General features: G+C 34.9%; 1 protein-coding gene across 1 annotated transcript in view; it reads right to left on the bottom strand.

Moving 5' to 3' along the window:
• The window catches only part of mad1l1 (mitotic arrest deficient 1 like 1), a 57,893-nt gene that overhangs the window by 20,994 nt on the left and 21,414 nt on the right, over positions 1 to 15,485 (bottom strand). The window contains exons 12-17 of the mRNA XM_039652054.2: positions 15,000 to 15,140; positions 11,351 to 11,407; positions 11,025 to 11,116; positions 9,932 to 10,022; positions 5,597 to 5,801; positions 1,929 to 2,119 (exon numbers count right to left, since the gene is read on the bottom strand). Coding sequence (XP_039507988.2) covers positions 1,929 to 2,119; positions 5,597 to 5,801; positions 9,932 to 10,022; positions 11,025 to 11,116; positions 11,351 to 11,407; positions 15,000 to 15,140 — 777 coding nt within the window. The remainder of the gene's footprint in view (positions 1 to 1,928; positions 2,120 to 5,596; positions 5,802 to 9,931; positions 10,023 to 11,024; positions 11,117 to 11,350; positions 11,408 to 14,999; positions 15,141 to 15,485) is intronic.

Below are 15,485 nucleotides of genomic sequence, written 5' to 3'. Positions count from 1 at the left end.
AGGTTTGATTCAACATAAAAAATTAATATGCTACTGAACATAAGGTAGAAATATTAGTAACACTTTACAATAAGTTTAACTTATTTAACATTAGTTAATGCATTGGGTACTTTGCCAAAACAATCTTGAATTTATACGTTTAGGTTTGTTAATTACATATATAAATAAAATCAACATTTCGCATTGTATAAATTAACATTAGTTCATGTATTTATGTGCATGACAGTTGGAACTGTCCACTGCGCACAAACATGATGCAAGACACCATACAACTCTGTGCCCAAACTTTGGAGAAGCTTAAATGTTTGTTGATTTGAATTGAGGAGATCTCACCCCCCATATATAATGACTATTTTTATTTACAAATATACCGGTACATACATTTTTATTCGCTTTGTTTATTGCTTCCCTGACTGGGTTGCAGTTTCCTGTTTTCTAAATAAACCTTGCTTCAATTTTAAGAAATCATTGAATTGAACAGTATGCAGCAATAAACAATATGAATGTAAGCCAGAGGAGAACTGGCCCCCGACTGAGCCTGGGTTCTCCCAAGGTTTTTTCTCCATCCAATCTGATGGAGTTTGGTTCCTTGCCACTGTCGCCTTGCTTTTGGCTTGCTTTGAGCTTGCTCAGTTGGGGTTATTTAGTGTTTAGCAATGTTGTTGATCCTGTGTTGTGCTACTTTCATGTTATCAGTGTGAAGCTGCTTTGATACAATCTGTATTGTGAAAAGCGCTATATAAATAAATGTGACTTGACTTAAACAAAATTTCACGGCATTATAAAAACATTCACGTGATTCACTCACAAATACTGTACAATCTGTCTGGAAGTGCAAGGGTTACCTTACCTGGGCTTATCCATAAAAGTTAAAAACTCTCCAATCTTACTTAACTAAAAGCCATCACATCTCAGGGGCTGACACTCGACATACTAATATACTTGTTAGCAGAAGAAGTGCACTGATAGTAATTTCCTTGATTAAGTATTATTCTAGGTCGCTGTTTTTCACTAGACTGGTAATACCAGACTCTACTACTTCACTTAAATGAAATTAGCGGAAGTAGGAAGTCTGACGTAGTCAGGCTAGTTTTTCACTACTCCCTGCTGTTAAAGTAAAATCGTCAATTTCCTATAGCCTATCTGGTAGGAACGCCGTCTGTTTGTATTCAGTTGGTGGGAACTGACTGAAGAGAATGTGACCTCCTGTAGAGACTCAGATGCACCTGAGGCTGCTGAGCTGGTTCAGATGAGGCTAAACGCAACAGCAGTTCTTCAGATGCCTGACCTCGGATCTTGGGTTTTAAGTCCTTCTTTTGATTTTCATGCTTCTCAGAATTGTGAGTCGAACATCAATCCACAAACTGTGGTATGAAGCTTCAGGCTCTTCTAACCATCACAGCTTTCTTTTTCAAAAAAACCTGAAAACTTTTTCAACAAACAAGGCAGCTCTTCAAAGTCATTAAAAATCCCATTGAATGAAAATGTCATAGTTTTATAACTGAACAAAAACTCAATAAAGCCTTTGATTGCTGGTATGTTTCATCTATAACATCTGCTCAGCTTTGACAGAACCCTAAAATTATCAAGCGATCATAAAATCAGCACATTCGAACTAACTACAATGGAGACAATCAAGTCTTATGTTTACCATGTCTACTTTCCAAGTTTCCTTGTAGAATTTATACTTTTCTTCTAGTTTGCAAGTACGTTTGAAACTAAATATCCCATGTGTGCCAAAATAAGTAATGTAAGCACAAGCCGGGCGTATGTTTTTTTTCTTTCTCTCTGTTGTACGAGCTTGCAGGCGACTTTTTTCTCTCTCTGGAGAAATGGCTCACAACCACTGAGTGTCTCAGTGGTTCTCACACAGTATACGCCTGCCTTTAATGGGTTATAGTTACAAACACGTTTACATATGAACATACCTTAAACAGTAATGAATCCTCCATATGCTCAGCGTAGACAGAAGTGAGCCGGTACTGGTTCTCCACAGTGATGTCGATCTGGTACCCGGTCAGTACGTAGCACGCAGTGCGGAACTCTTGAATCTTCTTCTGGAACACTTCCTTCAGGCGCTGGTTCTTCAGTTCTGCACTTTCCATCTGCTTACGCAAGTCTGAAGAACATGTACATCACGTTTAGTCATAACCAGAAGAACATTCAAATTATGTGAATAGGATCTGAACAAGAGCAATGATTTAACAAGTAATCTAACAAATGAAATTATAATATGTAACAGAATAGCATATGTTTGATTTATGTTGAAGAGCTTAGGACATGGCTTTTAATGGTGAGCCTTTCTTTTTTTTCTTTTTTTTCATCAGGCTCTCAAAAAAATTCTATGAATATTTGGATTTAGATTTAAATCGGCCAATATATCCTTAACGGCTTCAACTATCAGTTATAGAATTAGAAGAAGAAGATGAAGATGAATTCAATGATTATATTTTCACAGGCTCCACCACAAAAAAGTATTAAATTAATAAAATATTTATTATTCTTGGTACATATATGCCTTGTATTGTAATAAATACGGTTATGATACCAACATTTTAGGTACCAGTTTAATTTAATAATTCTCTATTCCAATTCAGATACCCAGCTACAGTAACACTACAATCCAACTAATATAAATTAAAAACAATTCTTAAACAAATAAACAGTCATTAATAGAAAAGAAGAAATATTCAAACTACAAGAAATAGCCAAAATAAATCAATACAATAGAACAAAAACACAAATAAAATAATCAGTGCTTTGCAGATAGGTCTAAGTAGTTTTCAGGTGCAGAAATTAAAGTAATTATGAGATTTCATTTGAATTTTTAATTAAAAACAATGCAAAATTGACCATCTAAAATAGAAAATATAACTGTATCATATATATATATATATATAAATATATCTTATCTGTTAATATCTTATAAGTTCAATAGGATTCTGTTTGTACGACAGAGGCCTTAACAGCAGTTTTAATTCTCTCATGGACCTTCATGAAAATTTAATCACAAACAATAAAAGTTCTGGAGAAAAGAGAGATAAAAGTTCTGCTATGTACTATAATTACAAACTAGAAAAGAGCAGTTAAATTCTGAAAGTTTCAGTCATAACATAACTACCGGTGTTTTGATGAGCTGCACACTAGAAGAAACAGCCTTTTGTTCAGTTGTCCTTTTGCTTTAACCATTCATCAGGATCACTTTTAATTATATATCATATTAATGTCTCTCCTTTTAGCCTCCGCTGGAAGCTTTTTAAAATTGGTATCACTTTGTTCATTTTCCGTGGAGAGCAGGTTAGAAATTACACTAAACTTTCAGCACAATCACCTTTAAAATGAACAGCAATTAAAAAGTGCTGTATGTGGCCCTCATCTTCATTAGTACACTAACAATTACCATGTCATGAACTTTATGAGGCTGCATGGACCATGTTGAGAAGTGATGCACTGTCGGGATGGGACAGGAGGTCAGTGTTAAATTCTAATGAGATTTAAATCAGTGTTTTTTCTTCTTCATCATCTAACTTTGGTATAAATGATGAAACATTTTATCCTGATTTTGTCTAAATCTAAGAAATCATCTTTTGTTTGGAAAGGCATATTAATGATAGGACACAAGTTTGACATCCACAAAGTGCCCAAATATATTTTGTCTGCTTTCTGCACATCATATGTATTACTCTATTGTTCTATATTTTTAAATAATAAATGACACTGGACTGATAGTCTATGTATAATGCAAAGACATTCAAACGTAAGTGTGTCCAAACACATTCTGGGGCAACTATTTATCCAACGCTTGTGATAATCAATCATTTTGCCTTAAGCTAGTATGCAAAAGGAAAATATGGATACAAAATCTTTTAATGAACACACATTAAACACTCTTAGGCTTTGAGAATGTGTTAGAAATAGGGATCAACATTCAAAGAAATATGATATACTTTGGGAGTATGTTATGAAGCGCTAAATGTGTCAGATAAAAAAGAAATTTGTTTCCAGTTTCCACTATTAAACAGTTTCCAATCCCTGTTATAATTGATCAATGATTAAACTAAAAGCAATTTAACTCTATAAAAGAGTTTGAGGTGCTGTGATTGCATAAAAAAAAAATTGTTTTTATCCTTGAAAGATATTATTCTTGCATTATTAAAGACAACAAAGCCACAGCAAATTGATTTACCCACTCATTTTGAACTAGATTTGAGCAAGCACAAATCCTGCAATCATACATTTCAGGTGGGAGAAAAATGAGGTCATAGGTCCTCGAAGGAAGAACAGTGAATAGCAAATTGAGACAGAAAACGTTCAGCGGCCAATTTAAAAGCAGACCTCGGGGTGTTTGTTTACTCATGGGTCTGAGTCCTAATTAGACTCTTGCCTCCTTCTGAACTCATTCAAACTGATAGCCAAAGAGAGAGAGACAGGAGAGAGCATGAAAAAAATAAATGAGTCTCAAAGAAATACGGATCGTCAGCACACACCACACAAGTCCAATTAAACATTTAGTCCAGGCTATATATAATTTGTCTAAATCATTGTCAACACAGGATGAGGAATTAGGAACAATCTTTTTCACAATCCTTGTCGTCACATCCGACTCCACAGGTAGAAATGCATTCACTCAAGAATCAATCTTGTCAACCGGTCAAGTCAAATGCAATCGCAGACATATTAACTTTTGTTTAATAGCAAAGGGTTTGATTTAGATAAGGACCAAATTTAAACTCTGGTCATATACATTTGTTTGCTGGTCAACACTACCACAATCATCCAACCAGGAGAATAACTCTGTTTAAAGTTATTTAAACCTGTGATTTTCAAGTACTCAAAGCCCATTTAAAATTGTAAACAGTTTACTTGAGCTGCTGCTTAAGTTTAGTTCAGAATTTAAGCCCGATTTAAGCCCAATTTGCAAGTCGTTGAGCTCGCTGACAGGTCAGGGTGTTATCGCGTGCAAATCGCGGGGGATTAGCGGGCGATGAACGCTCGCCAATCTGTTAGTATGAAAGAGCAAACAACAGACGTGTCGCCGAGCCCAGAAAAATATCTAGCATGCTAGATTTCCACAGCTGTCGCACGATTCAACCTCACGTGATGTCATGAGCTACAGCCAATCAGAGCAAAGCATGGGTTGAGGCCACCGGGTAACAACAACAACAAATTGAACACTTCTGATTTCACAGAGAGCAAGTCATGTATTGTGAACCGCATAGTTCAGCCCGACGTTTTAAAATCATGTCGTGTGAACTAGGCTTTACCCACACATTTGAGACACATTCTTCACGCGTGGGTTGTTGTTTTTTTCCCCCGTGTTTTTTTAAATTTATTTTCCATTATGAAATAGCCAGTCAAATAAAGGCTTATTATCAGTTCCTAAGAAGACTGCCTTGGATTTCCTTCTACATTTTCTTCTATTTTTCTTTATTTTGAGACCCCCAAGAATTCAGCGGAAACCTGATTTACATGAAATTTGGTGAGGGATCATACCATACAAATTTTATTCAAAAAATCAAAAAATGTCATTGATTACAGATAAAAGGGGATGTTTCTTTACCCTACTACTGAAATGTTTGTGTAAAAAAGTATTTACCCAGTATTTCCTGTGAAGGAGGGATGATGAGGGTAGTGTCGTCTGTTGTCATGCCGCCACTCGCCTCAATTTTCCGGAGTCGTTCTCTCAAGCGCTGACACTCCACCCTCAGCTGTTCCACCTCTTCAACACGCTGCTGCTTTGCAATGCTGGTGGGGTTCATTTGCAAGTGGACCACCTTTGTCTTCACAGGGTCATAGTCTCCCTAATGGATTGAAAACATGTCTATAAGTAAGTTTATTCAACTTTATAAAACTTATAAACAAACTGAGTTTTGATTTCAGTCTTCCACAGAAGAAAAAGTGCAGACAATTAGACTCAACAACATAAAGGTAATTCCCATTCATGTTAATACTTTTGGCATGTAAAACCATTGTAATTGTTGACTGAAGTAGACTCCGATCCAACAAATTAACATTAAAATGAAAGTGACAAATACATAAATTATAAATACAAAGAAAAGAAAACTGGAAGTCTGGAAAAAAAACATGCTGTTTTCCAAAAACACATCCAATCTGAACATCAGTGCCTTTGAATTGTATTTTGCTATCATAAGTATCCAAATTCTTCAATCAAATCAAAATGATACACTCATTAGCACTTTAGGAGAAAACAAAAATGACCTGAAAAGAAATAATTTTGTTAAGTGAGAAGTTTCATAAGCTCATTTGTTGAACCAATACATACAATGTTGAAGTACTACAAAAGCTCATGAATGAAAACCAATTAACATGAAGGGTTAAAATCAAGTCCAATTTTTGTCCGAAGACCGTCGCCCCATAAAAAATAAATTTATTCAAATTACCCTCCAAACAAAAGGACCAAAGAAGTGATAGTTCATCCCTGTCTGAAACGAAAGGCTTTATCTTCTGGAACGATTCTTCATTTGGGTTTAAAACTTCAGGGGTTTAAAAGCCATTACTGAGCCTTCTGGTGAATTAAAGGCCCCATCAAAGAATAATGCCTCGATCAGAACATCTCATTACTGAGCAAATTACATCACCCTGAGCTGAAGACAGAAAGGCAGAGAAGAGAAATAGAGACTGAGGGGTAAGGAAGAGATGACATAACTGCAGAACAGAAGGGGAAGATTTAAAGATTTTTAAAGAAAAGAAATTAAAGATTAAGCTTTTGTTAAAGTGTTGCATATGAAGTTGCGGAGAAAGGGACGAACAAACTCAGAAAGGCCAAAATAAATGGTACTCTGAAAGTCAATAATAATTTAATAATAATATATAAAGTTTATTTTAATTAGATTTAATTAATCCCGTCAAAAAACCCAAACAATATTTATTTGAGCAATAATTCACATTTTAATCTGTTAATATTTTTAACTAACAAATTAAAGGAGCGCATTTAATAGCTAATGGCAATTTGTTGCTCTTGAACACTGTTGTGGTTTCTTTTTTAAAGAGTATGGCGACTCTAGACTCTAAGACTAGTTTCTGTATACAATAGCCCTATACTGTGCTGTAAAAAAAATAGCTTTATAGGACTAGTTATTTGGTCAAACAATTAATTTTTTTAATCTGATTCTGTTGCTTAGAATTAAATGAAGAATAATATATTGATATTTAAAAATTTTTGAATATATATTTTCTGCCCAAAGTGTTACTTTAAATGGCCAAATAAAATAACCAAATAAATTAATATTTGGTTATTTTATCTTATTGGCTGAATTTGGCTCGTATATTTTTAAATTCAGATTCAATTATATTATTAAATTAAAGAGTCTAATTTAAACAATTATAAATAAATAAATAATAATAATAATAATAAAAATGAATAAAAAATATTATACATATCGGTTTCGGCCCAGAATTTTTATTTTGATACATCCCTAGTTTGTACAGGTGATACTCCATGCGTTCATCTCTCTAACCTTCAAGATGAATATATTCAATCACGCTGCTTGAATCACGAATGACGCATGGACAACAATAAAAAGACAGAAAAGGTTAGCAGTCCTAAAATAAACCATCTTAAAACAGACAGTGTGTGGATATTCTAACTATACGTGTGAAGTCGCTTATTCTTACTGTGACACTTACAAGCGTCATAGATAATGGATAGAAAGTCTATTAATATTTGACCCAAAGTCTAAGCACATTAAGAAGACAGAGTGATTGAGAGAGCAGGACGAATGAATGACGCAGCTCTTGAATTCCAGACTTTTTCGTTTGTTTTGGGCTGGCACCAGCGTTGAGGTTTAATGGAGCATGTCTGACTGCATTTCAGCCCACTGATCGCATCATCGGGTCAGGAAAAGAAATGATAAATGGATGGGAGGACACTGATAAATATAGAAGCATCAAAAAGATGACAGAAAAGTGATGTGGCCTTACATCTTCCCATTATGTCACTGGCTAATGTTTAAAATGTACCTAAAACAGGCTGTTTACACAATAGAGTGCGACAACAGAGCAGCAGAGCCAGGAATTGTAAGGCATTTGCCAATATAGAAACCGAATTTCATAAAATAAATGAAAAAGTAAACTACATTAGTGGCCAAAAATGATGTCCAGAGGTGATATTTGTTTTTAATGACCCAAGAAGGAAAATGTTTTACATTATTTAAATATTTTAAATACAAGGGAAGAACAACAACACATTAAACTTGGTTAAGGTATTCATCTGGCAAAAATGATTTGGCAAAAAAACATAGAAAAACAATCAGTTATTAATATTTTGTTGGTTGTCTCTTGTTTTTGCATGTTGGCCATAAATAATGGCCACACAATTTTGCATATACATAATTAAAAATAAAAAAGATTGACTCTAAGCACAATTACACAATATATAAGATATACATTTTCCTATATCACTTTTGGCTACTGCTGTAAGGGTTTTGCAATATTATTTTTAACTTTTATATATTTTGCTCACATATTACATATTTGAAGCTGATTAGAATAGAAATAATGAATCTTGTCTTTGTGATTTGTGTTCGTCAAGTTTCTTATTACAACACAATACATGTTATTTTATATTGCAGTGTATTTATTAGACATATCTCCTTCCCTAATATATTAAATATATAAAATACCAATACACTACCACATACCTAAATGGCATAAATATTTAAACACTAGGACTTACAGTACGAGTTTCCACTAAGTGCCTCTACATTATTTATTGACTAACAGAAATAAATAAAAACACCACTGTGCCATTATTAAAGTAATATTTTTAAAACCATATTAAAAGCTAGCAATACCCAGCATGCAAGAATAATTTGTCCTACCATAGGGAAAAATCATACGTGTAACTCTTTGTTGACCCATAAGGACCAGTGTCCATGATTTAGATTTAAGTCGACTTATATCTGATTTTTTTTTTTTTCACAAGATTTAAGAATACAAGACATTTCTCAACTATAGGTTGACAGAGAAAACTATTTTTTCTGTGATTTTAAGAGGACTTGTAGGTATGTGGAGTTTTGCAGGCAAACACAATAAGGTCTCAAGTGCCAATTTAGGCTCTGGAGAAGAAACACATATACCTGAGTTACTGTGGAAACCAGAGGCAATGCAAGTGTGGCTGCGCATGAACAAAAACACAACACAGCTAGCCTCAAACTGAGTCAACCGCACATCTATTTCCATTACAGTGACCTAAAATGGCATATGCCAAGGATAATTTGCCAATTGAAATTTAGACATGTTAATGTTAAGTCATGTTAGTTAAGGAAGAGAGGGAGTTTGAGTTGATTGCACCTTTGAAAAAAAGCAGTTTTATGAAAAAAAAAAAAAACAAAAAAAAACAACCTTTTATACTCAAGGTTACAAAATGAACTAACATAAGTAAAAATTGACAATAAAGCTTTAGTATTGGCACCAGCAAAAAAAAAAAAAAAAAACAATAAAAAAAGTAGATCTTGAGCTATAAGCATGTTCCAGCAGGGTTCGTCACTTATTGGACTCCCCTGGAAACATTTCCGTTGTGGTCTGTGCTATTTGCAGTGTGTTTCTGTGTTTGGTTGTGTTGTGAGTATTTGGAGCACATGTGTGTTGTAAAACTGAAGATGATGTTTTCTTAATTTGTAGGTTTTTTTTTTTCTATTTGCATGTGTTTTCTTCAGTTGCAGTGCACTGAGCTCTCTCGGCCACCATAGACCACAACACCCAAAGCATACCATGCTTGTTCTGCTCCGCATCAGAGCATGCAAACAGAAAGGTGCCTTGTAAGCAGCACAAGTTCTGTTTCACAGCTTAAAGCACTTTTAATAAGTCGTAATAATCGTCCCACACTAGACTGCTTATGACGACAGTCACGTTACATGATTTGACTACTTTGGACTTCAAATTTAGGCTGAAATGAAAATGAAAGTATCACCTGGAGGTTATGCCTTTCTAGTCTCATCTCCAGAATGTTGTTTTGCTCTTCCAGCCGCTGGCGTTCTGCCTCCAATTCCTCAATCTTCTCTCTGAAAAACAAATTCTTCTTTCATCAAAATTTTAAATCACAAAAATAAACCATAAACATCTATTTTTCAGTCAAGCATGGTGGAACACAACCATAACAACAATTATGTGTTTACCTCAAGTTCTGGAGGTTGCTTGCAGAGAAAACATTATATAAATAAGTGGAGTCCAAAATCTGGGATTTAAAAGTGAATTATTTAATAGTAAACAAATAGTTATTAATTAGTCTTTGTTAATTTAGAAAAGTGTTTGGTGTGGTACATTCAAAAGCAAAAGGACATACCAAATACTAAGAGATTCTGAAATAATTATATAGTGTTCCCAGACAGTTAGTGGAAACTTGTTGAACCATTATATCCTGTATAATTTTAATTTGAGTAATTTGGTCATTTTAAAAGCTCTGGACAACATTCAAGTTGGTTTAGTTTTGGTTTTGAACATGCGGGTCTTGAACAAATATTCAATTAAGGTGTAAACAGCTTAGTGAAATGGTTCCAGGAGTGATTAAATGAAATTCTATAGAGAATAATTACAGGATCAAAACAGAAGGAGGAAAAAGGAGGAAGTAGGCACCGAATGAAAGCGTACTTTTCAAGCAAGGCCACAAAAGCTAATGTAATATAATCACATTTGCATAGCAATTAGGCAATGCAACAGGCCATGAAAAAAAAAAAACCCCACAGACTTCAGTTCCACTCAGTCTAAAGCCCTGTTCTCAACGCCAGCGACTTACAGTGACAAAGTGGCATGAACATTTCAATGAGAGCTGGTGATTTTCAGTGACATGAGTTGTAGCGATTGATGGACTCAGGTTTCCATAGATCACAAGTAACCACCAAACAATAAAAAACGAAATATATAACAATTGCATACAATTGTGACTTTATATCCTAGTGTGACTTTGTAAGCTGAAACAGGCTTTCAGAATGATCAGATTAAACGTGAAAAATGTTTTAACAGACGAAACATAGTATATAAAGGTTCATTTTATAACCTCTCGTTACCTGAGAGAGCAGATTTCCTCGGCTGTTGCTAAAGTGGTTTTCTCGGCATTAGACATCTGCTGCTCTTTTAGAGCCTCAAGTTCAGAGATCACCTAAGCAAGTGATAAAAACAATGAAAGACAAAAAGATGTCAAATAACTACAACTGACTGTAAATCCGGGTAAATGAAACACCTTGTAGGAACGTAATTCTTGTCTGATATCTTGACTTCATTTCTTGCATGCATTATAGAGCAAATTTTAATCCATTTATGACCGAAGCGGTAGCTGACATAATCGTATAAATGCCAAAAGGAAGTTCCCATGGTGATGATGGATGTGACTTACCATCTGAGCTTGTAATTTGAAGGTGCCTGCTTCCTCCTGAGCTTTAAACAGTTGAGTCTATAAGAGTGAAACAGATAATTCTCATAAAAACAAGTCCTTGATTACAAAGTCATGAGTGCTATCAATGTCAAGAAAGTTGTCAGGAAACTTGTCCAGAGACAGTCTCCATGAACAAGGGTCTAGAACTTTGATAACACCAGCACAGGTGTAACTTGAGCTTAACAAAACTACACATTTTAGAACAAAATCTAATACATCCAATAATTCTCCTTCCTTATAAAAAGTTTGATATTACCTCAAATTGTAATTTTTCAAAATTGTAACTTTTCTGCTGACGTAACCAAAGATGACAAATTATCTGGGCAAAATAGCTACAGGGCCTGATTTTCGGCAAGGGATTGCATGTATTGTGCATAATTTTACAAATTCCTGCAAAAGCGGGATATTAGAAATAGAAAAACTTTATTGATACCGAGGGGAAATTGCGGCTGCAGCAGCAAAATTGACACAAATTACAGACCAGACATATATATTTATAAATATAAGATGTATAAAAGTGCAATAGTGCACAAGGATGTGCAGTTTAGTATTACATGCAAATATTGCGAGTGTAAATTATGTTGTTAACAATGATGTCCTTTATCATTCACATCATTCAGTGTCCTCTCCCTGCCCAGAGAAGGGTTGTTGTTTATTGTGTATATTCCCCCAAACGTTTAAGCAATATATCATGCTGATTTGAATGAGTAAATGAATCGAAACGGATTATCAGAGAAAATCAGTAATTTGAAAACTCTGCAAAACATAATTTCACAAACAATATTAGTGATTCAGCTTCTCTCTCTTAAAATTCACAAATGGCTTCACAATTCACATGACCACATTGTGTCTGCAATGCAAGTGAACGGCATGCTGCGATACAAGACTTTAGCTCACGTTTCAGAACAGTTGACGGAATTGTCACTTGCCCACTCGAGCCAGCGTAACATCATTAATAAAGGTTATCATTTGCACATAATTTTAAGTCTTGCTAATTTAAATAGTTTCTACATGGATTTCTACATTTTTGCCATTTGGTACTCGTGCAATCTCTGAGAGACGGTGTTCTGTGCGCTCTTAGCCAAAGACATAAAGCCACCTCTCAAACAGCTAGCGAGTGTCTTGAGTTCTTTTCACAGCAAATGCTCGTCTTTGTGAGTATTCACGTAAACACAATACGCCTTATTCACGGCAGCACCATCTTTGATTTTTAATAAGAATGAAAGCGAGGCTGTGAGGGATAGACTTGCATCTCTTCAATGGGCTGTACTGTTATTTAATGTGTTTTCGGATTGTTCTGCTCATGAAACACTGGAAAAACATCTTTCCAAGAAATGTCAGTTGACAAAAAAACTCCCGACAATGTAAGCTGTGGAAAATTGTAAGTAATCTAGCCGCTTTATTCAGCTTTTTACAGCGGATGACATTGGAAACACGGTAAGTCTATCCCTCACAGCCTCACTTTCATACCTGTCATGGCGCTGCTCTGAATAAGGTCTATAGGACAGGACTCATTTATATTTAATTATACTATAGCTTGTTTTCATATGACGTCACGCCACTGTGTTGCCATGGCGCGAAATGCAAATGGAGGGCAGGAAGTGATTTGCTGTATTTAGAAAGAACTAACAAACTCAAAATGTCTATGTTTTGCATCGTTTATTGTTACTTAAATTGATCAAACCACAAGGAGTTTTTAACTTGTACCAAAATTTGTTGTTCATAAGGGGGGAAAATGCTAGAAATTGACCGAAAAAGGCTTGCAAACCTACATCTGCGGTCGGGAGGAGCTGAATGGTAAAATGCCCGTGTGTGCAGTGATGACTGAGAATGATGAATGATGTCAAAGGTGAGTTAATACAACTTAAGTGGCTACGTTTGTGCAATGTGTAATGTTTCCGAACTTTGTAAAGTCAAAGTATGTCTGTAAGACGAGGTACTTGCTGATATCTACCGCCTCGATGGCAGGAAAATCTTTCAGTACAGTTGAAAAATCGCTCCTCTTCATAACATAAGGATCATATCCAACATACGTTTGATTTTTTGTAGGGATGCACGATATATCGGCCAGCATATCGGTATCGGCCTATATATGCTCATTTTTAATGTTATCGTTATCGGCCTGGTAAGAAAATGTGGCCGATATATTAAAGCAGATAAATAATTTATTATTCCCTTCAGCTGAGACACTTTTTGAGAACTGTTTATGTTTTTGAATTTCTTGAGATATGATTGAAATCTTTTCAAAAAATGAAAATACGAATCGGTATAAAAATACGAATACGAATATGAATGTGCAGCGCAAATCTGTCATATCGGCTATACAACACTATAACATGGACATGGATTTAATTGTGAGACTTTTGTTTTTGTAATCACGCTTTTAAAATTAGATAAAAATTTTGATTTAAGTTTATCGGACGATATATCGGTTATCGGCTTTCAAATATAAAGAATTATCGGTTATCGGTATCGGCCAAAATGTTCATATCGGTGCTTCCCTAATTTTTTGTTTATTTCTTTCTCTTGTAACGTGTAAGGTAGTACAGTACGGACTTTTCTCCATCTCATCCATTGCGCTCTTCACTCCCTGCCCTCCATCTGAATTCTGCGCATTATCATCATAATCACGTGACTGAAACCCAGCTATTAAGACTATGCAGAGTTATATTTGATTATTGTGGTATTTCATACTTGAATCCAGTTCATTTGTATTTGAATTATTGCCAAGAACCCTAAATTTAAATTATTTATTACAATTGTTTAAATAAATCAAGGCATGTTTTCCACATTGTTTTGCTATAAATGAACATGAGTATTTATGTGCCCTACTAATATGTCAACACATGCGATTATATAAATTATTCATAATTCAAAGTCAAACCCAGACAGGAAATAAAAAACAAAACAATACTTCAGAATCATTAGCATTCTTAATATGAATGAATTATAATTATCATTAAACCTCATGAGTGATTTTACTTCATTGGTGAAGTAAGAGAGAGAGAGAGACCATGAGAGAGAAACCATAATTCATAGAAATACAAACACCAGGGCAGGTTCCATTCATAAACAATTTAAAAGGAGTTTAATTACTGAATTGAAGTTATTTGAGAATTCAATGTTTGCATTCCAAATGCACTGACAGTTTGAGAAACACTAAATCTATTTTTTAATCAGAAGAGTAGAGTCATGTTGCATAAATGAATGCTATCTGAATCATCCACACAAATTGCTGAAACAAAAAAGTAACTGAATCAGCTACTTCTCAAATAGTAGCAATTTAATATTTCAATTGATTGACAGCCCTAATAATAATATAAAGCAATATCTACAATCCATATATTATACTAAAACATGTAAAATGCTGCAGGGATGCAAACAAATCGCGACATGGATAGCTGCAGGTTAAAGTAATGAGCAAAAGGTGAAATGCAACAACAGAAACTATCTCTTATAACTTTACTCCACACCATAACAGGCAGCTTTCAAAACCAATTAAAAAGACCTTCTGTCACACCCACAACTGCAACCTGCAGATATCCAGATTACACACACTTGAACAAATCACTATGGGTGCATTATGGGTAATGTAGTATGTAGTTCTCACCTCCATGTCCGTGTTGTGAGTTTGGACTTTCTGCAACATGTCCTCTGCCTCCTTGACCCGGAGCATGAGCTGAGGGGAGTATTCACTTGTGGCCAGCTCGCTGTCGTACGACTCTAATATGGCCCTCATTCCATCGCGCTCCTGACCCACATACAAAAAGCACAAAAGTTTCAATTCCAGAACTCAATTCAGGCCAAGCTAGGTCAGTACAACACAAAGACACCATGCATATAGTTATTTGTGTGGAAGTTGAACTATCTGAGATGCTTGCAGAAGCATAAACGGATGACGCTGATTTTTATTGTAGGGTGATTAAGTATAACAACAACAAAAAAAAAATCCAAATGAAAGAATCTGCTCAATGCCTTAATGTAAATTTAATTACTACAGCTTGATTGTGTTTCACTTACTACTGAACTTATTTCACATGCTTTAACGGTCAACCTAATCAATGTCGTACAATTTAATTGGCAGGCATCAGTTGTA

This window comes from Pimephales promelas, chromosome 6, assembly GCF_988280905.1.
Source record: "Pimephales promelas chromosome 6, fPimPro1.hap1.1, whole genome shotgun sequence".
NCBI lineage: Eukaryota > Metazoa > Chordata > Actinopteri > Cypriniformes > Leuciscidae > Pimephales > Pimephales promelas.
Note: the sequence above shows the minus strand (reverse complement) of the source record. Positions and strands in the feature narration are given on the sequence as shown.